Source organism: Micromys minutus, assembly GCF_963924665.1.
Source record: "Micromys minutus genome assembly, chromosome: 9".
In the NCBI taxonomy this organism is placed as follows: Eukaryota; Metazoa; Chordata; class Mammalia; order Rodentia; family Muridae; genus Micromys; species Micromys minutus.
Genome location: NC_137978.1, coordinates 27,527,709 through 27,554,586, shown reverse-complemented (window position 1 = coordinate 27,554,586; position 26,878 = coordinate 27,527,709). Strand labels below are relative to the sequence as shown.

The following is a 26,878-nucleotide window of genomic DNA, read 5'->3' as shown; positions in this document are numbered from 1 at the left end:
GTCCCTGACTATGTTGACCCCATAACTGCTTGTAACTTCAGCTCCGGGGGGTTCTGACACTTCTAGCCTCTGAATACCTGCATTTGTGTGCATGTAGCCACATATAGGCACACAGTCATACACACATTTTTTTAAGTTAGTATTTATTAGGTGTGCTTGCACATATGTATAATTCCAGCAGAAACGGGAGAACATTGAAGGTTTAAACCAACTTTGGTCTACACAGCAAGTTGCAAGGCAGCTTGCCTTATGTCTCAGTTTCTCAGGTCTAATTATATAGCACCAGGCCTGGCTTTATCCCTTTACCCCATCCATCTTTTCTCTTTCCTTCTTTCTTCTTCCTTTCTTTCCTCCCTCCCTCATTCTTTCCTTCCTTCCTTCCTCCCTTCCTTCCAATTTTCTTCTTAAGACAGCATCTGATTGTGTAGCGCTGGCTGTCCTAGAACTCACTGTGTAGACTGGCTGAACTCTGTACTCCAAATGGTGGGGTTAAAGGCAAGAGCCACCATGTCCAGCCTTTCTCTTTTTCTTTCCTCACTGACCCATCTTGCTGGCCCTTCCACCTTATTTGTTGAAACAGAGTTCACATTGGAGGCAATTAAAGAGACAAATTAATAGTGAAAAGTAAAAACAAATTTATTCAGTATGACTGTATTGGGAAGAGTAGCAAAAAGACCCAGTGGCACCCCTAAGTACACATCCCAAATTTATCTTCGGAGTCTCAAATGTGAATGTTAGGTGTAAGTAGAGGGCCAGAGTTATACATCACAGGAAGAGGCAGGATGTAGTTCTGTCTGTCACTGACCTATCATTGTCTTGGTTCCAGTCTGTCCTGCAAGATAGTGTAGTAAGTTGCAGTGGTTGTTAACAGAAGTCGGTTGCCTCCTGGATGGCCCCAGGTTTCAGCCTTTTTCTTTCCTGAGTGTGATTCTAGGGGAAACGGCAATTTCTTGCCATATATCCTTTTAGCAGTCCACTGGCCAAAGCAAGGATCAGAAATGTCTCATCAGAATATACTCATTCCTGCTGTGCAGGTTGCTTATATCTCTAAACCCACATCTTGTTTCTGATAGACTAGTTACTCTCAGGATCTGCTTGTCTTTGTCCACTGGGGTTATAAAAGCTTTATTCTTTTATCTGAATACTAGGGTTCTGCTTTCTCTCACCTACCTGTGTTGCTGCTGACCTGTTTCCAGCCCTGGGAGGGTCCTTATAAATTTTGGGGACTTTTAGAGACTTGCCAGTTGCATATTGCAGAGCCTTGTTAAGAAACCTCCTGGGTGGACTGTTGCAATTCAGAGGAAATTGCAGCACTCCAGTAATTGAAGCTGGAGTTGGATTCCTGACCTTCCTGCCCCTAGGGTGCTGAGATTAGGTATGTGCCATTATACATTTTTTTGTTGTTGTTGTTGTTTTTGCATTTGTTTTTTTAGGACGCAAAGTTAGAATTGCCATGTTTTTGAGACAGGGTTTCCGCTAGAAGCTGTGTAGTTCTGGTGGTCCTGGAACCGTAGATCAGGCTGGCTTTGAACTCAGCAATCTGCCTGCCTCTGCTTCTGAGTCTGGGATCCTACTGTCCAGTAGTAAGTTTTCTATGAACAGATTATCAGGGTTTGGAAGTGCGAATAGTGTGAGTTTTTGATTTGCAATACAGGCCAATCTTGAACCACTGTAGGTAGGCGTCTACAGCTTCTTAGGCATCTAGACTGTGAGATGGGTCCCTAGGGGAGCGTTGTGTGCGTTTTATTATTTCTTTTTTAAAAACTTATTTTAATTCATGTTTATGTTTTGCATGCATGTATATTAGGTGGACTGTGTATGCTCCTCGTGTCAAAGGTGTTGGGATTCTGTAAACCCCACCCCTCGGTTACCTAGCAACAGCCAGGTATACCCCACCCCTCAATTACCCAGCAGTAGCCAGGTATGCTCCGCCCCAGTGACCTGACACTATAAAAGGAGCTGCTTGACCCCTCCTCTCTCTCTTGCTCTTGTGCTCTTGCAGCCTTGCTCTTCCACCCCTACCCCTCCTCTCCCCCATCTCCTGCCACATGCTCATGGATGGCCTCTACTTGTCTATTTCTCTCTCTCTCTTCTCTCTCTCTCTCTCTCTCTCTCTCTCTCTCTCTCTCTCTCTCTCTCTCTCTCTCTCTGCCTCTACCACCCTCTTAACTCTCCCATGACCTGAATAAACTCTATTCTGTGCTATACCTTTGTGTGGCTGGTCCCTCAGGGGGAAAGGATTCCCAACATGGACCCCCCCAGAGGCATCTCCCTTGCCCCCAGGCCTCGTCGCACCTCCATGGGCCATATGCCCCCCACTCTCTTCATCCTTCCCCTAACATTGGTGCCGAAACCCGGGACGTCATCTTTTCACAACATTGGTGCCCCGTGACTTTTCCTTTCAAAAGGTGGCCAGAAGAGGAACTAGAATTGGAGTTAACAGATAGTTGTAAGCTGCCACGTGGATGCTGGGAATCTGAATTTGCTTTCTCTGACAGAGCAGCCAGTACTCTTAACCGTCAAGCATCTACCTCATGAACATTGACATTACAGACAGATTTTACTTCTAATATACACCAAACATGAAAGAGAGAAGTGTTGAGTACTGAACCTAGAAAAAGTCCATTTTAAAAGATTTATTTTTATTGTATGTCTTTGAGTGTTTTGCCTGCATGTGTGTATGTGCACCGTGCCTGCAGTGCCCACAGAGGTCAGAGAAGGTATTGCATACCTCAAAACTGTTATAAACTTCTGGGAGCTGCTCTGTGGGTACTAGGATCCAAATCCTGGTCCTCTGCAAGAGCAGCAAGTTCTCTTACCTGTCAGGTTCCATTTCCAGCCCCAGTAGTCTAGTTTTTCATAAATAAAAGGGTTTACCTAAGGTCAGAAGCTGAGGCTGTGAGGCTGGGGATGTACTAAAACGAGCTGTGGCTCCTGCTTGTCCCAGCTTTAGGAAGTGGATGTAGGAGAATTACAAGTTCAGGCTCATCTTTGGTTACATAATGAACCCAAGGCCGGTCTGTCGTGCAGGGGACGTTGCCTAAAAGGACCAGAACCCGGAATATGTGTAGAAGTGGATGATTTCTAACATTCAGGATGCTGAGCAGCGGGGGCTTTAGGTGGGCAATCAGACTGGGCTTCCAGAGAGACCCTGTCCATAGGTCAGCAAATAAACAGTGATCTGGCTTTGAACTGGTCCTCAGCCTCTACCTGCGGCTGCCCCTTTCCTCCTAAATGCTGGGTTCCAGGTGTGCGCTACCGTGCCAACCAATTAAAAAAATCGTTTTAGAAGAAATTATATCAGTTACTTTGTGGGTACAGGTGTGTGTAGGTAAAAGGCCTAAAAGGTAGTCAGTGTTTCCTGCTACCTTGTTCATCTAGGGAACTGAACGGGTTGTGAAGCCTGGGGGAAAGTAACTGAGCCGTACTGTTAGCCCCAAAAGTGCTGGTGTCTGTGGTCACATTATCCAGGAGGCTGGGAGAGGCAGATTATTCGAGCTCAGGTTTTCAGGTCATCTCTTAACTTAGACCTCATTTCAGAACCCTAAATAATATATAAATAGATGAATATGCCAGGCAAAGTGACTCAAGTTTATAATCCCAGCACTTGGACAGATGAGGCAAGAGATTTACTGAGAGTCTGAGGCCAGCCTGAGCTTCACTGGGATTGGGTTGTTTTTCTAGAACCTTCTAGTACATGAGGTTACTCATAAGGGGAAGGTGGAAGTGGAGAGGTCAAAGGATGACTTGGGGAGTCACTCACTGTAGAGGTCCTAGTGATCAAACTCAGGCCATCGGGCTTAGCAGCAAGCGTAAGCACTGTGGATTCTAAAAGTATGAACTTAAAAGCTGCCTTAGCATTATCTCATAGGTTCTAGTAAGCTGTGCATTTGATTTCAGAAGTGATAGTATTAAATTATATTATTATTATTAATTACTATTGAGGCAGGCTCTCACTTTGTATACCTGGTTGGCCTGGAACTCACTATGAAGACCAGGTTGGTCTTGAACTCAGAGCTCTGCCTGCTCAGCCTTCCCAGGGCTAGGATTAAAGCTGTGAACTGTCATGTCTGGCTGGTTGTTTTGTTGTTGTTCTTTAATTTAGTATGTACTGTATGTAGTATATGGAGGGCAAAGGTCGCTAATGGAAATTGGTTCTTCTCAAAGATAAAGTCAGACTGTCAGGCTTGGCAGTAAAGCACCTTTACCTGCTGAGTCATCTTGCTGAAGATGGTCACTTTTATGTTAAATGTTTGCAGGTGAATTCTAACTTTTTTTTTTCTTTTCCCCTTTTGATGATTTAGGAGGAAGCATCACCCTACTCTTTGGTCAACATCTGTCTGGATGTCTTAATCGCTGAATTGGACAAATGGTGTTCTAAGAGACCTGATGGAACATTGTGCCTTCCAGAGCACTGGTATTTCCCTCACGAAATAGCTGATAAATTCCTTGAGAGGATGGCTTGGCAAGGTGCTAAATGTTCTCTAAAGTGTAGTCTTAAAGTGCTGTACTGTTCTTCTTTGTTTCTCTGTGGCTCACTGAGGCATCAGAGAGGAATACGGGGTACAACCTTACCAGTGGCTGCCACCCCTCCTCCCATGCACATCAACCGTTTGTGTGTGTGTGTGTGTGTGTGTGTGTGCGCGCGTGCATGCATGCGTGCTTGCAGAGGACATCGGATGGTCTGTTCTATCATTTCCTTCCTTAGCTTCTTGAGACATAGTCTCTTACTGAGGCTAAAACTATGCTGACAGCCAGGCAAAGCCTAGTAACCCCATCTCCACAATCACACAGCACTGGGGTGCTAGGCATGCTTGGTCATGCTGGGCTTTTTACTTGCATTCTGGAGATTTGAACTCAGGTTTTTCATGTTTGCATGGCAGACGCTTACGCACACAGAGCGGTTTTCCTGCTCCAGCAGTCAGTGGTTCTTACCACTTGACCAGTTGCATGTCTGCAGCTAAGCAGTCATAAGCCTCTTCGAAGCTGAGATCAGCACTGATCTGTGGGCATAAACATTCACAAGGTGGTTTCACAGGCATTTCATTTCCAATTCCCGAAACACCAGCTGTACCCTCCCTACTATGCACAGCCTTTACCTCCCCAGCTTTTGACCAAATTTAAAGTACCAGAGATGAATTCCCTCTTGTGGCGTAGACTTCCAATCCAACTGAGGAGCTGTTGCTTCTCCCTATAGCAGACTAGCTGTGTCTTACCTGGCACCTCAGTAGTGTAGTGTGTGCGTAGTCCACAGCTGAGTAACTTAGCATCTTCCAGCACTATGTAAGGGCTGGCTAGCAGGGAGGATGACTTCAGCTATGTTCCAGCTTGATTACTGTGCCCTCCAGTCGGGGTGTACGGTGTCTTCAGCAGCAGTAGAGGGCCCCCAACAGCAGTGACAATGGCCAGTGAACCTTCATGCTTTATTATTGGAAAAATACTTTTTTTAAACTATATTTTTGGGTACTTTCTTGGATTTTCTTTAAGATTTATTTATTTTATGTATTTGAGTACACTGTAGCTGTCTTCAGACACACCGGAAGAGGGCATCAGACCTCTTTTCAGATGATTGTGAGCCACCATGTGGTTGCTGGGAATTGGACTCAGGGCCTCTGGAAGAGTAGTCAGTGCTCTTAACTGCTGAGCCATATCTCCAGCCTTGAAAAGATACTTTTATTTATAGTTCTTATTTTGATCATCTCAGTCTTTACAGGGTGACCTAAGCTTTCAAAGCTATCCCCACTGCCAGCCTAACAGGTAAAGAAAATAAAGCTGTTGTCATTCTGTTCTCTGAATCAGAATAGCATCCTCAGCTCTTTGAGTCTGGGCTCTACGATATTCTGATTGGGATAAAACAAAACAAGACAGAGAAAAGACCAGCAAGAAACCATCACACCTGTTCTCTGGCTTCCAACATTTTGGTGTATTCTCATTCTTTATTCTCTACTTCATGGGTGTGAGCCTTTGAAGTTTCTGTGGGGCAGAAGACATGGCTCAGTGGTGGAACATGTCTAGTCAGTTGCAGAACACAAAAAAGGATCCCAGACCTCATGGCACATGTCTTTAAGTCTAGCACACAAGAACTGGAGGCAGGAGAAAGAGAATATCGCTCATCCCCAGCTAAGGAGTCTGAGGCCAGTCTGGGTTCTGTCCAGGGGAAAACAAAACAGAGAAGAGACCAGCAAGAAGGCTCAGTGAGTCAGGTCACTAACCATTAGACATAATGGCCCACTTCTATCCCTGGGGCTTATATGGTAGAAGGAAAGAACTGAATTCTGATCTGTCTTCTGACTCTACACATGCACCATGGCATCTGAATGCCACCTGTCAGTCAAATAAATACATATTTGAAAATTAAAACAGCAGCAAGAAGCAGAAGGAATTGATTTATTTTCTTGGAGTAAGGATTTTGTTTTTTACATTTATTTTGTGTGTGTGTGTGTGTGTGTGTGTGTGTGTGTGTGTGTGTGTGTGTGTATGTGTGTGTGTATATAACAGGAATGAAAGCTAAAGGGCAATTTGCAAGGGTTCATGTTTCTTCCACCATGTGGGTTCTAGTGATCAAACTAAGGTGTCAGACTCTGTAGCAAGCTCTTTCACCTACTGAACCATTTCACTGTCCCTTTTGTATTTTTTATTATTTATTTGAGATAGAGTCTCATCATATAGACCTGCTGGTTTGGAACTTGCTATGTAGTTCAGACTAGCCTCAAAAATGATAGAGATCCTTGTGTCTCAAGGCATGTACTGCCATACAAACCTTTTTTTTTTTTTTTTTTAAAGATTTCATTTTTTATGTGTGTGAATGTTTTTCCTGCATGTACATATACATGTACATGTATGTACATATACATGTATGCTTGGTGCTCAAGAAGGTCAGGTAAAGGCATCAGATTCCTGGAATTGTAGGCACAAGTGATTTTGAGCTGTCTTGTGGGTACAGGGAACTCGCAAGAGCAGCAAGTGCCATCTCTCCAGCCCTTATTTCAGTTTTTTGAGACAAGGTCTTATCCCTTGAACTTCAGTATGCAAGTAATCCTCCTGCCTCAGCCTTTTGATTAGTTGAGTGTGTAGCCTGCATCACCATGCCTGAATCTGGTTAATTTAGAGAATTCTGGATAAGATGAATATCCCTCAGGAAGACTGGATTTGGGAATACAGTTGAACACCTTTAATGTGAAAATCTGAAATGCTCTAAACTACAAAGCTTTTCCAGTGTCCTCTCACTCCCAGCTGAAGTCATTCCAATTGTTTACAGTCCCAAAGTTGTTTTCTTTGTTTTGTTTTTGTTTTGAACATGGTTTCATGCATCCTCCCCCAGGCTGACCTCAAACTTGCATATGAGGTCAAGGATGCTCTTGAACTCATGATCCCTTCTGCCTCTACTTCCCAAATGCTGAGATTAAAGGTCTCCACCATCACACCCGGCTAGGTCTTTCTAAGAATATAAATGTAAGCTGGGAGTGGCTGCTGGACCACAGATTTCGTCCCAGACTAACACATACACACCCACAAACACACACATGCCACATATACCCCCACACCACACTTACACATAAATACACACCATACACACGTACACTCACACACCACATGTATACACATATGCGTTGTACACACACACATACACCCCACACACACCCTCCCCACACACATATACACTCACACACCACAAGTGTGCACATGCGTGTTGTACACACACACACACAACTTTACATCACTCTCACAAGCCCCAATTTTATCATTCACATGTTCTTACTCTTGAGTATAAGCATGCTATTTTAGTCATCTACCAGCGTGCCCTTCTAGGTTGAGGACCTTGTGGTGTCTGATATGCCTGTTGCTTAGGATGGAACGGCATATATAGACAGTGCTTTGTAACTCTTTGCTAAATGGAGTTTAGTGCAGCCTCTGTTTTAAAGATGAAGAAAATGAAGTCTTCCAGGGCTGGAGGGGTGGCTTAGCAGTTAGCACCCACATGGTAGCTTACAACTATCTGTAATATCAGTGCCAAGGGATTAGATGTCCTCTTCTGACCTCTGTGGGCACCAGTCACAAACATGATGCCCAGAGACATGAGGGCAGAAACATGCATACAAATAAAATAAGTCAATCTAAATTTTTAAAAATATTTCTTTTAGGTTTATTTGTTTATTTTGTATATATGGATGCTCTATCTGCATGTACACCTGTACGCTAAAAGAGGGCATCAGATCCCATTGCAGATGGTTGTGAGCCGCCATGTGGTTGCTGGGATTTGAACTCAGGACCTCTGGAAGAACAGTTAGTGCTCTTAACCACTGAGCCATCTCTCCAGTCCCAATCTTAAAAAGAAATATTTTTAAAAGAAAATGAAGGCCCAAAGGTTAAGTAATTAGCTTTTTAACTCATCCTGTATTTTGATTTAAAGTGATTGATCATAACAGAAAAGGCCAGGTGTAATATCACACACCTTTAATCTCAGTACTGGGGAGGCAGGGCAGAGCTCTGAGTTTGAGGTCAGCCTGTTCTACATAGTGAGTTCCAGGACAGTTATAGCTGCATAGTAAGATCCTGTCTTAAAATCACCTCCCCCAAAAGTATTTATACAGTACAGTTATTTACTTATCGATTGTGTGCCTATTTGAATTTGTGTTTTGTTTCTACAAACAGGGTTGGTGTAGATAAGTCTGAGTTCTGAAGTACAACCTTGCACAAGTAGACCTTGGACAAGATGAACTCTTGAAGCTTCTGTTTCCTCGTCTAATAGTATTAAATAGTTCCCCTATAGCGTTAGTGCAAAAAAAATAAATGAGATGAGCTAGCGGAGGGTTTGGAAGAACATTTGGCACAGTCAACAGTAACCGTGGTCAGAGGTTCTAGTAGCGTGTGTCCTCGTTCACTACTGTGTCACACTCAGGACAGGCATGAAGTGTGGTTGTCATTGAATGTGGCTCTGCTCTTCTTACAGGCAAGCTGACGGACAGAACAGTAAGCGTTTTCCAGGGCAAGCAGATGAGCCTGAAGCTGATCAGTGTTCAGAGAGCTAAACTCTCCGCAACAGCCTTCACAAATGCCTTCTGCCACCACAAGCTCACTGGAGTGGATGCCACCTCAGTGGACTCCATGCTTCTGGCCCCAGACATCATCCACGCCCTCCAGAGCAATGCCTGGAGCCAGAAAAGCCTTCGGTGTCTTACGTTGGACTCAGTTAGCGTACCTCAGAACTCAAGACTGCTGGCCTTGAGTCAGTTCACTGGCCTTCACACTTTAAGCGTTGCCAATGTGTCCTTTTGCAATGAAGACCTAGCTAGCGTTTCTCAGTTACCAAACCTGGAAAGCTTGGATATCTCCAATACTCTGGTCACCAACATCTCTGCACTCCTCTCCTGTAAGAACCGGCTCAGATCTCTCACGATGCACTGTCTGAAGTGCCTGGCCATGAACAACCCGCAAATTCTCGAAGTTCTCAGACAACTGAAATGCCTGCTTCACCTGGATATTTCTGATCACAGGCAGCTCAGATCAGACCTGGCTTTTTATCTGTTACAGGAGAAGGACATCCTGCCTAACCTCATATCCCTGGATATTTCAGGGGGCACCAACATCACTGATCAAGTTGTGGAATCCTTTCTGCAGAGTCGGCCTGCGATGCAATTTGTGGGACTCTTGTTTACAGATGCTGGATATTCTGATTTCCTTATGACAAAGCAAGACTTGAAGGTTTGTCCTAATGTATATTGTTTTATTTGTTCAGAGCATTATAGGTTCTTGTATAGTAGACTCTATATGGGGGAAGGGTTCCACAGGAATGGCGGAAATGAGGGGTAGCCCTTTTGTGGAGGACCCTCCCCCCCAAGCCTCCATGGTTTTATTAATTGCCCTTAAATCATGTAGCAGCCTCCACCCCTCTGAGCTCTATTCTATAGTAAACACAATGGTGTCCCATGGACTGTAGGATGGGCGGATCTGGCAAAGTTGAACTCATTCTTTTACTGTGAGTTTCCCCCTTGATAGAGCAACTACTCAGTCCACATGGGCTGTGGGCCGCCAGTCGAGGCAGGGAGTGTTCTATTCAACAGCTGTTAGAAATGGAGCAACCCGGGGAGGGTTTTTATGAGTATAATTATTACTACAGGTATAATCATTTACCCTGCTGCAATTTTCTTTTGGCTGACTAGTGAGAGGAACTCCCAGGGCCACCAGGATATCTTTTCCTAGAAGATTGGTGGCAGTGTAGAAAAGGAATTAGGAATTTTAGGTAGACCATATTATAAAAGACACATAATCAAGGTATTTTATTTACACGTGTGAGCCTAGATTGGGCAGGTTTGAGCTATTCTAGCTGTTTCTCCCGGCCGCAAGCTCATGGTCCATCTCCTCTCACATCTCCCTGTGCTTTCTTCCTTCTCCTCTCTTTACTACCTCCGACCCCCAGACAGGTAACTGGAAACCTGCCTACCTCTATCTATTACCTAATCAATCATAAGCTTCAGCCTTTTATTAACCAACTAACTTAGGGAGCAAAGTTCATACAGAAAAAGCTGGTGTCCTCATTGGGGGCAACCACATCTGGGGGGGCACTATTTAGCATTTGAATACATAGCACCAAACCCTAGCACTGTTGGCCTCAAGAAGGCATATCAGGCCAGTAGACCAGTCAGTTTCTCCCATCATAAGCTTGTTTGGTGGTGAAGGCATGGGAGCAATCTTGAATGCCTGTAGTCTGAGGCTTGGGAATTAGTTCCTGGAGGAAGCAAACTCAGGTCAGGCCTGCATTTTTTGGGGGGCAAATGACAGAGTTCCCTTTCCAAAAGGTTCCTTAGCTGAGCACGAACTAGAATGTTTGAGGCTGATGCAGGTGGGTTGTAAGTCATTTTGGGGACTGTGTTAAAACCCTGTTTCGATAAAAGCTTTTTCTTCTTGTCAGTTTAGGAGAGTCCTGAAATAATGTTAGTGGTGGAGGCAGGAGAGTTGGTTTTTTTTTTTTTTTTTTTAGTTTATTTTCATTTTGTAAGATCCTTATTCTCCTTTCCCCTGTTTTTTTTTGTTCTTTACTACCCAGGAATGTTGGAAACTTAATGCTTTTTTTTTTCTTTTCTTTTTTTAAAGAACCCTGAGTTGGGGAGATGGATGACTTGGTGCTTAAGAGCACTGACTGCTCTCCCAGGGGTCCTGAGTTCAATCAATTCCCAGCAACCACATGGTGGCTCACAACCATCTGTAATAGGATCTGGTGCCCTCTAATGGTGTGTCTGAAAACAGCTATAGTGTACTCATAGACATAAAATAAATAAATAAAATCTTGAAAAATAATTCTCATTAGCTAGGCAGTGGTGGTGCATGTCTTTAAACCCAGCATTTGGGAGGCAGAAGCAGGGGGATCTCTGAATTTGAGGCTGGCTTGGTCTACAGAATGAGTTCCAGGATGCCAGGGCTGTACAGAGAAAACTGTCTCAAAAAACAAGATGAAACAAAAATTCCTTGTTGGTTTTATGTTTTGGAGCGAGGCTATAGGAGAGGGTGTAGTCGAAGGAGGTGTGATTGAAAAATCAGAAGAGCCCTGCTAGTTGTAGGCTACTTGAAATGGACTATTTAAAACATATTTAAAAATATTTAAAACAGGGAAGAGTTGTAGCGTGGGGTAAACACTGAGAATGAACCAGGTCCTTTTCCTGTGCCTTCCAGTCTTAGAGTTGTTTTTTGCTTATGTGTGTGTGTACTTAGACTCCAGACAGGCCGCCATGATGATTGTTGAAACTTTGCACAGTGCTATGTGGCTCACTTGTTGTTTGCATTAGGCACTGTACCCTGGGCTTCATGCTTGCTAGGCAAATCCCCAAACCACAGCCAGTTGAAGTTTTGTGGGTTTGCTTTTCCTTTTTTTTTTTTTTTAAATCTTGATTCAGACAGGGTTTCTTCTATAGGACCTGGCTGTCCTCAAGTTTGAGACAGTTCTCTTACCTCTGTCTCCCAAGCGCTGGGATTCCAGGCAGGCACCACCCAGTTACAGCCTCAGCTGGACTGTCGTTCAGGGAAACGTGTGGTTCCGACATCAGTATCTGCTTACTTTGTTACCGTGCTGAGCTGTGCATTTCACTCTTTGGATAAATCTGAGGTAGAGGTTGAAGAATTTGTTTCAAATGTTGGCAGGACCCAGATGCTGTGTAGCAGGGGTGAGACGTTCTGTGACTCCATGTTTTTTAGGTTGCTGGAGGAGCCAACCTGAGTCAGATTTCTGAAGCACTGAGCCGGTACAGGAGCAGGTCATGTTTTATGAAGGAAGCTCTCTACAAGCTCTTCACAGAGACACTTTCCCTGCGTGTCATCCTGCCTGTCATGCTAAAGGTACCTTAGGTTTACCGTGTCTTACTCGGGCAATTGAAAGTTTTTTTACCTGCGTCTGGTGGCCCACTACTTCATTCTAGAGGCATCTGAAGAACAGGTCAGTCTGAGTTCCAGGCCAGCTAATGCTACACAGTGAGACCTTGTCTCAAAAAAACAAAAAAGTTGTTTATTGAACACCACAGTAGTTGATTTTGTTCTGTTTTGTTTTTGCTTTATGACTGTTGCTCTGTTTAGTCCCGGCCGGTCTTATTAATAGTAAGCTGAGTATACTCATCAAGATAGGGTAGTGCGCCAAAAATATGTGGGAAACAGAAAAAAGAGAGAATAATACTAGATTTAATTATTCAGTCTTGATTAGAGTCTGAATCTGTATGAGATCAATTTCCTTCTTTTTTAAGTGGGGCATGGTGGGGCTCAATATGTAGTCCTGGCTGTCTTGGAACTCACTATGTAGACCAGGCTAACTTTGAACTCACAGAGGTCTACCTGTTTCTGACTCCTGAGTGATGGTGTTAAAGTTGTGTGCTGTCTCACCCAATATTTAAATCAACTTTGATTCCAAATGTTTATAATTTGCTCTGGGACAGGCAGAAGGTAATAGAGCGTTGCCACCTTTCCAGTGTTTTCTACTTCTAAATTCTCTCCCTAACTCACCCCGTCCTCTTGTCTGTCTTATAGTTTTGTTTTTATGTTTTATTTTCCTTTCCTGCCTTCATCTCTTGTCTAATGTGCTTTGTAAGTGAAGTCTTCCAATGTCCCCCCACACTTCCACAGCCCCCTTCATTATGTGCTCTGTAAGTGAAGTCTTCCAATGTTGTCCCCCCACACTTTACAGCCCCCTTCATTTGTGCCTCTTCTCTGCTGCTTTTTTTCAGTTTTATGTCTGGCATCTCTCCGTGTTAATTCAGAATTTATTCTAAGGGATTAAGCATAATCTGATTCACTGTAGAACATGCCTAATCCTAGCTCTTAGAAGGCTGAGGCAGGAGGACTACTAAATTTAAGGTCAGTCTACTTCCACAATGAGGCCCCATCTCGAAATATCTCCCAGATGACATAATCTTACTGATGCTTATGTCTGGCATTGCTTGTCACAGTAGCTTGGGTGATTCTCAGGAGAAGATCATATAATGTCATAGATGAGAAATAAAGGTCCAGAGTCACCCAGCTAGCAAACGCCTGCTACATTTGGACCTGAAGCAATTGGACTTGATGCCTCAGATTATTGGCCATCAGATTTTTATTGATAGGTGATGCTTCCACACAGTTCACAAGAGATTATCCCTACATCTTCCTCTTCTATTCCAATAAAAGCCTTTCTTTAAGACCAATAAACTACATACAATAAGAGCAATTATAGAAACTATCAGGTAAGAATTGCATTCACAATGTCCAGTTCATATATATTTGGGAACCTTGGAGAAAGTACTCTACTATCTATCCTATCTTGGTGAGTTTAAAATTTTGTACCTAAATCATTCTCCATCATAACATATATTACTAACCTAAAAATATCTTAGACCTTAAGACATTTTCTTAAATCCTAAACAACTTAAGCTTAATTTTGAGACTATAACCCCATCAGAAACCTGGTAGACCTGGGTTCTATAAGAAAGCAAGCTGAGTAAGCCAAGGGAAGCAAACCAGTAAGTGACATCCCTTCATGCCCTCTGCATCAGCTCCTGCTTCCTGACCTGTCTGAGTTCTGGTCCTGATTTCCTTTGGTGAAAAACAGTAATGTGAGTAGTGTAAGCTGAATAAACCCTTTCCTCCCCAACTTGCTTCTTGATCATGATGTGTTTGTGCAGGAATAAAAACCCTAAGACAGGCATGTAAAAAATTAAAGTCAGTAAAGCATTTAGTCTATCTCTGCAAGATTCCTTACCCCCTTCTATGAGCATCTTCTTTACGGTCACGTTGGATCTCTCTCTACAGCTGCTTGTCCTGTAGGATTGTGGGATGTGCCAGTAATGTATTTTATGCCACAATGTTTAGAATAGTCTCATTCTAATGGATACATACATATGTTGAAGTATAATCAGTTTCGATCTCTAAAGGCATCTCAAGAGAGCCACCATCTCTAAGTGTGTAATCTCAGAATCATTCCTTTGAGAACTCAGAGCCCCTTGGAATTCATCCTCACTTGTATGGTATATTCATACATGCACATATTTTAAACTTTATGATTCTATAAAATGAAACACATTCTGTGACATTGTTCTAAGGTGACTTCATTAAACATAATCTGTATTCTTAACTCAGCATACATCTGTTCTTCTAGGAATTTAATAGGCTGCCATTCTGCAATTTCATCATAAGGTGGCTCTGTAGGCTTTAGATCAGATTCCTCTGAAATTTCTTCATGCTTCATAGGATTGTCTAAATTTTGTTCTGTTGTTTATAACTTAGCTAGGATTTTATTTTCAGTCATTTCCTTATCTAAGTCTTCTTTCTTCTGATCTCTCCTAAAAGGGACATGTAAAACTGTAATAGTTACTGAAAACAAAAATAATTTGTATGTTGGTAAATGAAGCAATCATATGGGATCTAGATGCATTCTGTCATTGCATTTTACATTTTTTAATATAAAAATATTTTTCTTTTTAATCTCTCTCTCCTTAATGACTTCCCAAGTCTTCCCAAGTCCGTTGACCTTTCACCCGTCCCCTTACCCTCACTGTGGAGCTCCACATGTCTATGCTGGAGTCTGCTTGCTCCTGGCTCTGTCCCTGTCTGCTCAGTCCCTCTCTCTATTGGACTCTTGCCTGTTGCCGGTTTTTACCCACAAGCACCAACGTAGAGTCAGGCCCTCATGCCAGCCCACTCTTGGGAAGGTGGCAGCTGGTTACAGTGAGTTTTCAACCTGTTCTGGCTTCAGGCCATTGCAGCTTTTCCCGTGGGCACAGCCTCGGTCCCTCTGCTGCTCTTGTGAAGTGCACTAAGGTCCAACAGTCAAATCCCACTAAAAACGTTTATCTTCAGCTTGTGGCTATAGGAATGAGGAATCATCCATTGGATCTGCCAGTGCAATTCACAGCCAGTGCTTGCGCCCTCAACCTAACACACCAGGGCCTGGCCAGGGGAATGCCTGTCCGTCTGCTGTCAGAGGTCACCTATCTACTTTTCAAAGCAATGAAAAATTTCCCCAACTACCAACAGGTAATTTGAATTAAATACTTGACTGATTTTTTTTAACCTTAGAACACTTTTATGAAAATAAGCATGTATTACTGAATTGCAGTTTGCAAGGATAAAATAGAACTTAATGTTATAGAAAGAAGTAGGAAATATGGATAAGAAATGGAGTTAAAAAAGCTTGGTGGTGCATGCCTTTAATCCCAATATTCAGGAGACAGAGGCAGGCAGAGCTCTGAGTTTGTGGCTAGCCTGGTCTACAGAGAGAATTCCAGAACAGCCAGGACTGTGCAGAGAAGCACTGTCTCAAAGAACCGAAAAACATAAAAATAAAGACAAAAACATTTGCTAAGAAATGTCTGTTTAACACATCAGGGGAGGTGGGATGTTGCACTTGGGAGGTGAAAGCTGCAGGATCGGATGTTCAGGTCAAGGTCAGCCAAGGTCAGCCAGGGCTACAGAGATCTGTCTCTAACAAACAAAAGCCCTGGGAGGGGGGTAATTGAGTTGGGGCCAGTAAGATGGTGTAGGAGGTAAAGTGTCAACCGTAAGACCTGAATTTGACCCTTGAAACATACATGATGGAAGGAGAAAACTGCCTTCCACAAGTTGCTTCCTGGTCCCCGTGCATGTGTGTGCCAAAAACCGGGAACTGTTTAGCAGAAAATACTTTTCTCCTTAGTAATCAAAGATATCTTAGGTTATTAACAGCAAAGGCTATTGATTTTTTTCTTTTTTTTGGGGGGGGCATATATTGCTCAGTGAAAGAGGGCTTGCCTGGCATATGGAAGGCCAAGGCCCTGGTTTTCAGCTCCAGCAAAAAAAACCAAACTTATCAGCCTTAAAAATTCTTGGGCTGGGAGTGTGGTTCAGGGGAGTGAGCACTTAGCTAGCATGCATGAGGTCTGCCTTAGTCAGGGTTTCTTTCTCTCTCTGGTTTTCCAAGACATGGTTTCTCTGTGTAACCCTGGCTGTCCTAGAACTCCCTCTGTAGACTCAGCTGGCTTTCAACTCAGAGAGATCCACCTGCCTCTGCTTTCTGAGTGCTGGGATTTAAGTTGTGTGCCACCACCACCACCCAGCAATGTCATGTACTCTTTAAAGGAATCCTAGCTGACAAAGAAGTGAACTGCTGCTACATGAAACATAAGGTGAGGGCTGGAGAGATGGCTCAGCAGTTAAGAGCACTGACTGTTCTTACCAAGGTCCTGAGTTCAACCACATGGTGGCTCACAACCATCTGTAATGGGATCTGATGCCCTCTTCTGGTGTGTCTGAAGACAGCTACAGTGTACTTATATATAATAAATAAATAATTCTTAAAAAAAAAAAAAAGAAACAGAGGGTGAATCTAAAACACACAAGTCAAGCAAAACATTCTAAAAGAGTGGGCACCAAGATCCGATTTAATCCTGTTTGTGGCAGTGGCTGTGTAACAGGTTCAAGGTAAAGGCACCTGCCACCATCCTGCTAACCTACGGCCAATCTCCAGGGCCCACAAGTTGGGAGAAGAGAATTGATTGTGCCAGGTTGTCATCTGACCTCCCTATGTGTGTACTATGACGTGTACATACAGACATGTACACCCACCCCCCCCACACACAATACACACACAAAGTTAATGTATCTTTTAAAAATAGGAGTTGGTCTTTAAGAATCTTTATTCCTGCAGCAGTCAATTGTAAGAGAAAATTAAAATCTTGGGGAAGATTATGTAAATAATGAGCTCTTAAGCACATCGGTCATCTCAGCCACATGTTTTGTGTGTGTTTTGCCTGTATGTATGTCTGTGTGAGGATGTCAGATCTTGGAGTTGCAGACAGTTGTGAGCTGGCATCTGGTCCTCTGAAAGAACCACTGAGCCGTCTCTCCAGGCCCCGGTCACACGTCTTAACCTGCTTTTGGAATGGAGTATCACATCTGCTTATAAATGTTTGTCCTTTGTTTCCTAAAAGTTACAGAAGAATTGCCTTCTCTTCCTCACCAGTTCCAGGATTCTTATGGATGTTCCATTTGACAGGCAAGTAAAGACAGAACATCCTCTGACTGAATCCAGGCCCGCAGCACTGGTACAGTGCAGGCTTTTGATTAGTAGTGTAATAGGGCCTGCCTGGTAGAGCCAGAAGGAAGGCTTTGGGGAAAAGGTTTTCCTGAGCCTCTTTCACAGTGATTGGTGGCATCCTAGCTACACAAACCCAAGGAATTGCAGTGGGAACAGGGGAGCCAAGCTCCTCCTAACCCTCCTCCCTTTGCACAGAACTTCCTCTTTACAGGGATAGGAATATAGCAGAGCTTTAAGGTACTGTAAAGAACTTATTTCTGTTCTTATTTTTAAAGGTATTCACATTTTTTGAGATTGTCCCTCTAAATGTTACACAGCTGTTCCTGTCAAGGCTTTTGGAATCCCCCGAATGCATGAGCTTAAACATTTGAGGGCTGTGGCCGAAGGGTAAAGCAGTGAAGCTTAAACTGTGTGTGGGTTGATGGGGTGAGCTGTGAAGATGGGTAATTTTGTTCCTGCAGCATTCTGGTGCTGTGTACAATTCAGCATACAAAGTACGAATTGCTTTGTTTTTCTTCCGTCTTTCCAAGTATAGAATCCTCCCCAGATGAACTTTTTCTACCCCCCCCCCATCCCATGTTTTATTCACGTTCTTCCCAGAATGCACTTCTCATGGGCTCTCCCTGAACTGTTCTTATTTTCATTGCTAAGGCTTTGGGCATCTTTACTTTCATTTTTAACTTTTTTTTTCTCAGCATATGTTATATACAGTACTGGATTTCATTATGGTATTTTCATACCTGTATAATGTATTTCAGTCACAGTCATTTCCCATTCTTGTTCCCTTCCAGCCTGAGCCTCTTCCTCTTCACGACATGTAGTCACCCTTCTCCCCTTCATGTCTTTGTGTGAACCAGTTAGATTGATTTGATTAGGAATACTTGGAGGAAAATGGGTGAAGGGTTTATTTATAAGGAGGTGCATGGGCAACTTAGCAGAGGCCACACTACTGAAGAAAGTATCCTTCCCTCTGCTGTAAGCCTTTAGCTGGATAGGCTCTGAGGCCCTTTTCTGTAAGCATGTAATGGGGAGAGTCTCAGGGAGGAGCTGGACCTCAGAGCCGCCTGCTGTCAGTCTTCAACCGTGTGCAGAATCTTTGAAAAGAGAAGAAAGGATTTATTTTCACTTGTTATTTATAATTTTGTAAACTTTACCTAATTGTGAGGAAAATATGTTCTGCCTTTCAGGTTTGATGCTGCCAAGCTTGTTCTGAGGTGGGTGTGCAAGCCTGAGAACCCCAAGATGCAGACAATGGCAGTGAGCATCACCTCCATCCTAGCCCTGAAGGTAGGTGTGTGCCACAGCCACCACTTCACTTCTGCCCCTTCCGAGGCTTGGGAGAACTGGCATTTTACTTGGACCTTCTGTTTGCTTCCAGCTCTCACCTGAGGAGATTGAACAGCTTCAGGAAGAGCTCATTTTGGCAGTCAAGGTGAGCTGCTAAGCTGAGGTGATTGCCATTCCTGCCCTACCTACCCTTCTTGCTCGGGATTGATCCCTTGGCCTAGCACTGCTGAAGTTTATCCTTGGCCCTTACTAACTTTGAGAAAATAGAGGAAATTTATAAATGCAGTTTTAAAATCATTTTTTATTCTGTACTAAGTAGAGAAGAGATTATGTGAAATGCAACAGATTGTTTGAGTGGGAAACATAAAATTGAATGTAGGATCCGGCAGGATATGAGTCAGATGAGGTACTTTTTTGAGGGAGTTTTCTTGGCTGTCCAGTGACTCACTTTGTAGACCAGGCTGGCCTTAAACTCTCAGAGATCTACATGCCTCTGCCTCCAGAGTGCTAGGATTAAAGGTGTGTGTCACCACTGACTGGCAAATGGCATGTTCTTGGATAATGATAAAGTCATAATCTAGGAGAGTGAAGATATGCACCTTAGTTTTGAGGAGAACAGGAGCTAGCATTCTGTGCAGCATATTGACCGGGGAAGCCAGGAGTATTGCTAGATAGAGCAAATAACTCCTGACACCTAGAGCAGGCTGGAGAAATGACAGCGTGGTAAAGGACCTGGCTACCAAGCTTAATGAAGTGCATTTGGTCTCTGGTCCCATATGGTAGCACAGAACCAATCTCTGACCTCTATACATACAAAGTAGCACATGCATCCTCACACTCACGCATGTGTACTCACACATGTGTATGCATGCACTCACATGATAAATAGAACTGTAATTTAGAATATACTTTAAAGATAATGGTTTAAAAACGCTGGAGCCCAGGTCTTTGCACCTGTTTTACAGTGGGCCAGAAGTCACTCTGCCTTACTTCCTGGACCCAGGGTCTCACTAAGGGTGGAGCTAGGCTAGCAACTAGCAAACCCTAGTGGGTCTTATGTGGCTAGCTTTTTACATGGGTGCTAGAATTCAAACTCAGGTCCTTGTGTTTACTTAAGAAATGTTAGCATTCCTTCTAGGCTCCACCCCACAGTTACCTGGCAACAGCCAGGTGTGCCTGACACAGTATAAAAGGGGCTGCTTGTCCTCTTCTTTCCTTCTCCCTCCCTCCCTCTCTCCCTCCCTCCCTCCCTCCCTCCCTCCCTCCCTCCCTCCCTCCCTCCCTCTCTCTCTTTCACTCTCTTCCCACCCCCAACTCCCCTCCCCATGCCCTAAATAAACTCTATTCTATACTATACCTTCCTGTGGCTGGTACCTCAGAGGGAAGGGATGCCTCATTATGGGCCCGAAGAGCCACCCCCTTCCCCTACACCATGCCACATCCCCACCAGACATCCCTAACTTTCTTTCTTTTTTATAAAATACAACAAAAAGTACTTCTTTTGGTCTCAGTATGTAGCTTTGTCAGGCCCTGACAAAGTTGATATGTAGACTAGTTTGACCTGAAACTCTGCCTTTCTTAGCTGGGATTAAAGTCATATGCTTCTAGGCTTAAGAAGTATTCTTCCTGCTGGGCAGTGGTTGTAAATGCCTTGAATCACAGCACTTTGGAGGCAGAGGCAGGCAAGTCTGTATGAGTTGGAGGCCAACCTGATCTACAGAGCAAGTTCCAGGACAGCCAGGGCTAAACAGAGAAACCTTGTCTCAAAAGCAAAACAAACAAACAAAAAAATAAAAAGAAGAAAAGAAGAAAGTGTTCTTATTCGATGAGCTAGCCAGGTGTGGTAGTGCATGACTTTAATCCAGCACTAGAGGCCAGAAATGGGATTCTTTGTGAGTTCAAGGCCTACATAGTGAGCTCTAAGACAGCTAGGGCTACCTGGGAGACCCTGTCTGTCTCAAAACAAAGTACAAGATTTATTTTATGTTTGTCTGGGACAGGTATTTGTGACCAGGCTGGGGCTAGAACCAAAAGGCTTCATGTATACTACAAGTACTCTTAGAACCAAGCTAAATCACCAGCTCCTACTTTTAGGACTCCTCTACCCTTTCTTACACAGAAGTGAGTTGGTTTAACTCTCTGTCTTTGGCTTTTAGGAACTTCTAACAATCATCCGACAAAAGGTGGCTGAGAATTTAGATGATGTCACCTTCTTGTTTACTCTGAAAGCACTTTGGAATCTTACAGACGAATGTCCACTGGCCTGCAAGTACTTTCTTGAAAATGAAGGATTAGCAACCATCATCCGAGTCTTAGAGGTGGGAAGATGGGGTTGAGTTTTGATATAAAGGTCTTTTCTTCATGATAATATAACCTGAACATTCTTTTTTACAGACGTTTTCAGTGTCTGAAACACAAACCAAAGTACTTGGTCTTTTGGTAAGGTGAATTGTTTGAATTAATTTTAATTAAAACTAATACTTATACAGCACCTACTTTGTGTTGGGCACTGCTGAAATCACTTTAAATGCATAGATTCCTTTAATTTCCATTAAATTCTGAGCAAACAGATACCCTTGTTCAGTAATTCTGTTGCTGTGAACAACCTAGATCTTAGTGGCTTAAAATAATAGCTGTCTGTGGGGCTGGAGAAATAGCTTAGTAATTAAAGAGTACTGGTTGCTCTTCTTGAGGACCTGGATAAGATTTCTAGCACTCACATAGCAGCTTATAGTCGTGTAACCCTTGGGGATCCAATGTCCTCTCCTGGCCTCTGTGGGTACTACATGCACATGGTATACAGGCATATTCAAAATAAAATCAAAAGTGAAAAAAATAATGGTAGCTCTCTTATTTACTGAAAACTCTGTAGATGGTGAGCACTGTACTCAGCTGTAATTCCAGTTCCAAGGAGGCTAACAAGTTTGAGGCTAGGCTGGGCTACATAGGAAGATCCTGACTCAGAAATCAAAACCAACCAAATGAGAGAGACTAGGAAACAGCTTAGTTGGTAGAGTGCATACCATGCAAATGCAAGAATTTGAATCCTCAGCACCCAGGTAAAGAACTGGACATGGTCCTGGCACTGGGAACACAGAGACAGGAGGGAAAATAAAATAAAAAGGTTCACAGCTCAGCCAGGCTAGCCAAATCTTTGAATTCCAGGTTCATTGAGGAATCTTGAATAAGTAAGAGGGAGACAGCATGCATATCTTGACCTCTGGCTTACACACACATACACACTTCACACACACACACACACACACACACACACACACACACACACACACACACACACACACACTCTTCTCCCTCAAGAACAAGTGGGCTTGTAATTTGAGCTCAGCTGGTGTCTACAGTGTGATGGTCTTGAAGAAGAACTTGTGTGGCTATAGGCTGAAATATGAAATATCTAGGGTGATCTGATCCTGCTATCAGAGAATTGACACTGTGTTCTGCCAAGTCTTGTGGTTTACAGTAATCTTGGAGTGGCATTAAAGGGCAAGACCTCACCTACCAGAACCTTCCTGGACTCTGCTTGTTTTCTGATATCAGCCAAAGCAGTTGATAAGATCAAGCAGAGATTAAGGGCAGTGGTCCTCTCTCATGGAGGAGCAGCAGAGTCCCATTGCTAAGGAATATCAGAAAAAATTATTTCAATGCTAAGCAAAATTGTGTGTTCTGATTACACTCTAGAGTGTACAGGCAGGAGCCATTTGTCTTGCCTTGTTGGTAAGATGCAGAACAAAAAAGCAAACACAGGCAACCTGGCTCCAGACTTTCAAACAGGCAGTTGATTTTTCAGAAATTTCTAAAATCACATGTTTGTACTGCCTCTTGGTCAAGATAGTCCACAGTTTAGAAATTTGTTTACAGGAGTGTCTAGAAGAATTGGGAATTTGGGGCAAAGGTTAGAAAAAGAAAAGCAGTAGAAAATAACCTCAGAAAGTTGAACAGGAGGCTTGTATGTTATGTCTAAGATGGGAATCATCTGCTAGTTTAACAGATAGTCCTGCTGGGAGCCTGGTAGACTGTTAAAGACTTAGAAGAGAGTTTGATAATCAGTTATGCTAATGAACTTGTGTGTGTCTCTTTGTTGGGAGCTAATGTGTTATTATCAAGTGGCCCAGCTGGTTAAGGAAGGACCAAAGCTTGGATCTCAGAAATAGGCCAATCGCTGCCTCAGACTATGGATCTGGCCCCGAGGACTGAAGGAGGTGCAGTGCTAACTTTACTTTTTATAATGGTTCACTTCACCCCCTCAGGCCTTTGTGCTTCTGAATACAAAGCACCTAATGAGTGAGGCTTCTTAGATCATTCTCTCCCCTCCAGTCTGAGCAGCTTCTGCTACTTCTTCCTTTCTAACCAACAGAATGTGGCTTCTGATAGGCTGTCCCATCATATACAAACCACATAGTCTCCACTGCCTCTGAATGTCAGCAAGTATGTGCTTGGAGAAGGACATCTACATTTCAAGGAACGTCAGATACCCTTTAAGAGTTGAACAGGAAGCTGAAATCTCAGTCCTGTGGCCACAGGAAATGAATTCTGTGAGGCTGGAAGTAGATTTGCCTCACTGGAGTCTCTGAAGGATGTGACCGTGTGAGACCCCATTGTAGAGACCCAAACTAAGTCATGGCCCTGTCTCTTGCCCCACAGGGGCTGTGAGGTAGTGAAAGCATTATTTTAAGCCAATAAGTTTGTGGTGATTTATTACACAGCATAGAAAATGAAAGCAGTCTGTTAAAGCCAACAGGACAATTTTCATTTTTAAATTACAAGGTAATGTAACATTGATTAACCCCAGCAGTGTTAAGCATCTGGTTAGGCCTAGATTTGAATTTCTAGTTCAAGCAGTTATTAGCAATGCTAACCTGACAAGTTCATCTTTCGATCTCGTCAGGTTTCTCTGTAGGATTGAATATTGACTGAGAGATAATACAGACAAAGTTATGTTTCTTTCTCTCACACTGTGCCTAGCACTTAGTAAGTGCTCTGCTCTGTGCTTTGCTGTTAATGATCATGGTCATCGGGACAGGGTGGGATTTGGGTAATAAGGTCAAGTTGGGAGGGAGGGAGCAGGGGTAAGTGCTGGGACTCCTGTGTGTAAAGGGAGCAATAGGGAAGGTGCTGGTTCCTCATCCTTTTCCTGTCCTGCTGTGCTATGTCCTGCTGCCCTGTAGAACAATGTAGCTGAAGTCAGAGAGCTCTCTCCCAAGCTGCTGACAGAAGATTTGATGAAACACATCGTCAGCTTGCTCCACAGCAGCAACATAGACGTGAGCTTCTTGGCTGCAGGTGTAATAGCCCACCTGACCTGTGACGGACAGCACTGGCTATCCTGTGACCTGCAAAGGAGTGACCTTCTCCAGTACTTGGTACAAGAATCAATCTTTACAAAATCCAGAGTGATTTCTTCCTTAGACAACTTACTTTTCTTGATCATGAGTTTAGAAAAATTTCATGTCTACTGGATCTTGCCACTCATCTATTAGCAATAGTTTCTTGGTTTTTCTGTTCAGATTTTGTTTTATTTTTGAAGTAAGTTTCTTTGTGTAGCTCGGACTCTGCTTAGATGCATGGTGATTCTTCTGCCTTAGACTTGCTGCTGGGCTTATGAGTTACCATTATGAGCTACCAGTAACAGTAGCTCTAACAGTAGTTTCAGTTTTCTATTTTTTAAAGTAAGTGTGTATGTGTGTGTGTGTATATATACTGCCTATATGTAAATGCTTGTGAAAGCCAGAAGAGGGCATTGGATGTTGGAGTTGCAGGCAGAAGTGAGCTGCCCAGAGTGCTTCTGGGAACCGGTCTTTGGTCCTGTACAAAAGTAACAAGTTTCTCTAGCACCTAAATGTTTGTATGTTCAAGTCTTCCTGGGAGCCAGTGAGATGTTTGAAGAGTAGAATGTATCATCTGGGGCTTCAGGTTGGAGAGGTATGACTTAGGTGTCTTACTCAGAGAAGAAACTGCCGTTTTCATGGACTTAGCACAGAAAGGCTCAGAAAACCCATTGAAGGAAGAGAGTGGGGACAGGGCTGCCTCAGCATTGGGACACTTAGATGTCCTGTTTAGTATGGTTCTCCCACCCTTAATTGCTCATCAAGTTGCCCTGGCCAGAACCTTTTTGGAAAGGTCAACCTCTGCTAAGCCAATCATTTGAGCCTTTCAGCCAGATGCCTGGTGGTTTGTTGAGTTTGTATATTCAAACATGGCCTCACTCTGCAGCCCAGGCTGACCTGGAACTCCTGGCAGTCCTAGTCCCTACTCTAGAAGAATTAAGGAGGCTGGTTGGTGGTGGCACATACCTTTATTTAATCCCAGCACTTGGGAGGCAGAGATCTCTGTGAGTTTGAGACCAGCCTGGTCTACAGAGGGAGTTTCATGACAGCCAGGGAAGCCCTGTCTTGAAAAATAAAACAAAAATATTTAAGGACCATGTATATAAATGTATAGTCAATTACTATCTCTAAAAGGGGGTCTTTGCTTTGTTTAAAAGATTTTTTTTTTACCTTTCATGTTACATGTTTGGATGTTTTGCCTGCATGTGTGTCTCTGTCCCATGTGTACAGTGTCTGTAAAGGCCAGAAGAGGGCATGAAATAGCCTGGGAATGGAGTTACAGATGATTGTGAGCCACTGTGTGGGTGTTGGGTGTTGAGTGCAGGACCTCTGGAAGAGCAGCCAGAGCTCTTAACCCACCATCTCTCCAGTTCTGCTTTTTTTTTTTTTTTTAAATGTGTATTAGTGTTGGCCTGTATATGTCTGTCTGTCTGTACATCACACATGTGTCTGGTGCCCTTGGAGGCCAAAAGCTGGTGTAGAATCTGGAGCTGGAATTTCAGATGATTGTGAGCAACCATGTGGGCTCTGGAGACAGAACCCTGCATCTTCTGCCAAAGCAGCAAATGCTTACCTGCTGAATCATCTTCCTCTCCCCTTGTTACTTTGCTTTTCTCATGGTACTAGACACCGATTGATCTCAAGGCTTCACAAACTAGGTAAACACTCTGTCGGTCAGCTCTTACAGCCCAGCCTTTCACTCTAATTTTTTCCACATAAAGTCCATAAATTCTACCTGTTTGATTTGGCAAAATGGTTTATTTAAGTTTTTAAAAATCAGTCCCATTTAAAAAATGTTCAAATATGTATAATTAGAGGTAATATGAAATAGCTATTGTGGTTATTTTTTTAAGTAATAGAATTAAACAGTAGCACATACTACTCTTGGTTTCTCCCTTTCTCTTTCGGAGTGCAGCACTTAACCATCCAGAATTGGCCAAGTTCACGGTGTGACATGCCAGCATTGGTGACCTACAGGTAATTTAAAAGTATTTGTGCTTCAGTTTTGGTCTTTTGTCTACTCTGCAGTGATACAGTGATAAGGTTATACCAAGTGGCCTTGTGTTCAAATCCTGTGTCTCCTCTTGATAAATTTTAAAAGCTTTAGGACTCAGTTCTTCTCATGAAGGGAGACAGTGTGCAATTCTTCCTTCCTGTCTTAGTTATGGTTTCTATTGCTGTGAGGAAAACACCATCACCAAAAAGCAGGTTGGGGAGGAGAGTTTATTTGGCTTATTACACTTATCCATTGCTGTTTATCATGGAAGGAAGCCAGGACAGGAACTTCAGCAGGCCAGGATCCTAGAGGCAGAAGCTGATGCAGAGGCCATGGAGGATGCTGCTTCCTGGACCACCAGCCCAGGGATGGCACCACCCACCCATCACTGAGAAAATGCCTCACAGCTGGATCTCATGGAGGCATTTTCTCAACTGAGGCTCCTTTTTCTGATGGCTCTAGCTTACATCAAATTGACACACAAAACCAGCCAGTACCCCCCCCCCCCCCCCGTAGACTACATAGAATATCTGTCTCTGCAGAACAGACCCTGTAGGGAAAATACTTAAACTTTTTATATCCCAGAGTCCTAACTTGTTATCTTTGTATCTTTTTAGATCTTTCAAATCATTTTCCCCACTCCTGGTCAACTTCTCTCAGCCAGAGGTTCAGCACTGGGCACTATGGACCATACATCATGTTTGCAGTAAAAACCGTACGTATTCAGTG

General features: G+C 43.4%; 1 protein-coding gene across 1 annotated transcript in view; it reads left to right on the top strand.

Moving 5' to 3' along the window:
• The window catches only part of ZYG11A (zyg-11 family member A, cell cycle regulator), a gene marked incomplete at both ends in the record, with an annotated part of 31,468 nt that overhangs the window by 2,735 nt on the left and 1,855 nt on the right, over positions 1-26,878 (top strand). The window contains 12 exons of the mRNA XM_080922142.1: positions 4,305-4,470; positions 8,951-9,702; positions 12,187-12,327; positions 15,310-15,486; positions 17,418-17,482; positions 18,712-18,811; positions 18,903-18,956; positions 20,968-21,129; positions 21,206-21,250; positions 23,995-24,189; positions 26,069-26,130; positions 26,767-26,864. Coding sequence (XP_080778268.1) covers positions 4,305-4,470; positions 8,951-9,702; positions 12,187-12,327; positions 15,310-15,486; positions 17,418-17,482; positions 18,712-18,811; positions 18,903-18,956; positions 20,968-21,129; positions 21,206-21,250; positions 23,995-24,189; positions 26,069-26,130; positions 26,767-26,864 — 2,017 coding nt within the window. The remainder of the gene's footprint in view (positions 1-4,304; positions 4,471-8,950; positions 9,703-12,186; positions 12,328-15,309; positions 15,487-17,417; positions 17,483-18,711; positions 18,812-18,902; positions 18,957-20,967; positions 21,130-21,205; positions 21,251-23,994; positions 24,190-26,068; positions 26,131-26,766; positions 26,865-26,878) is intronic.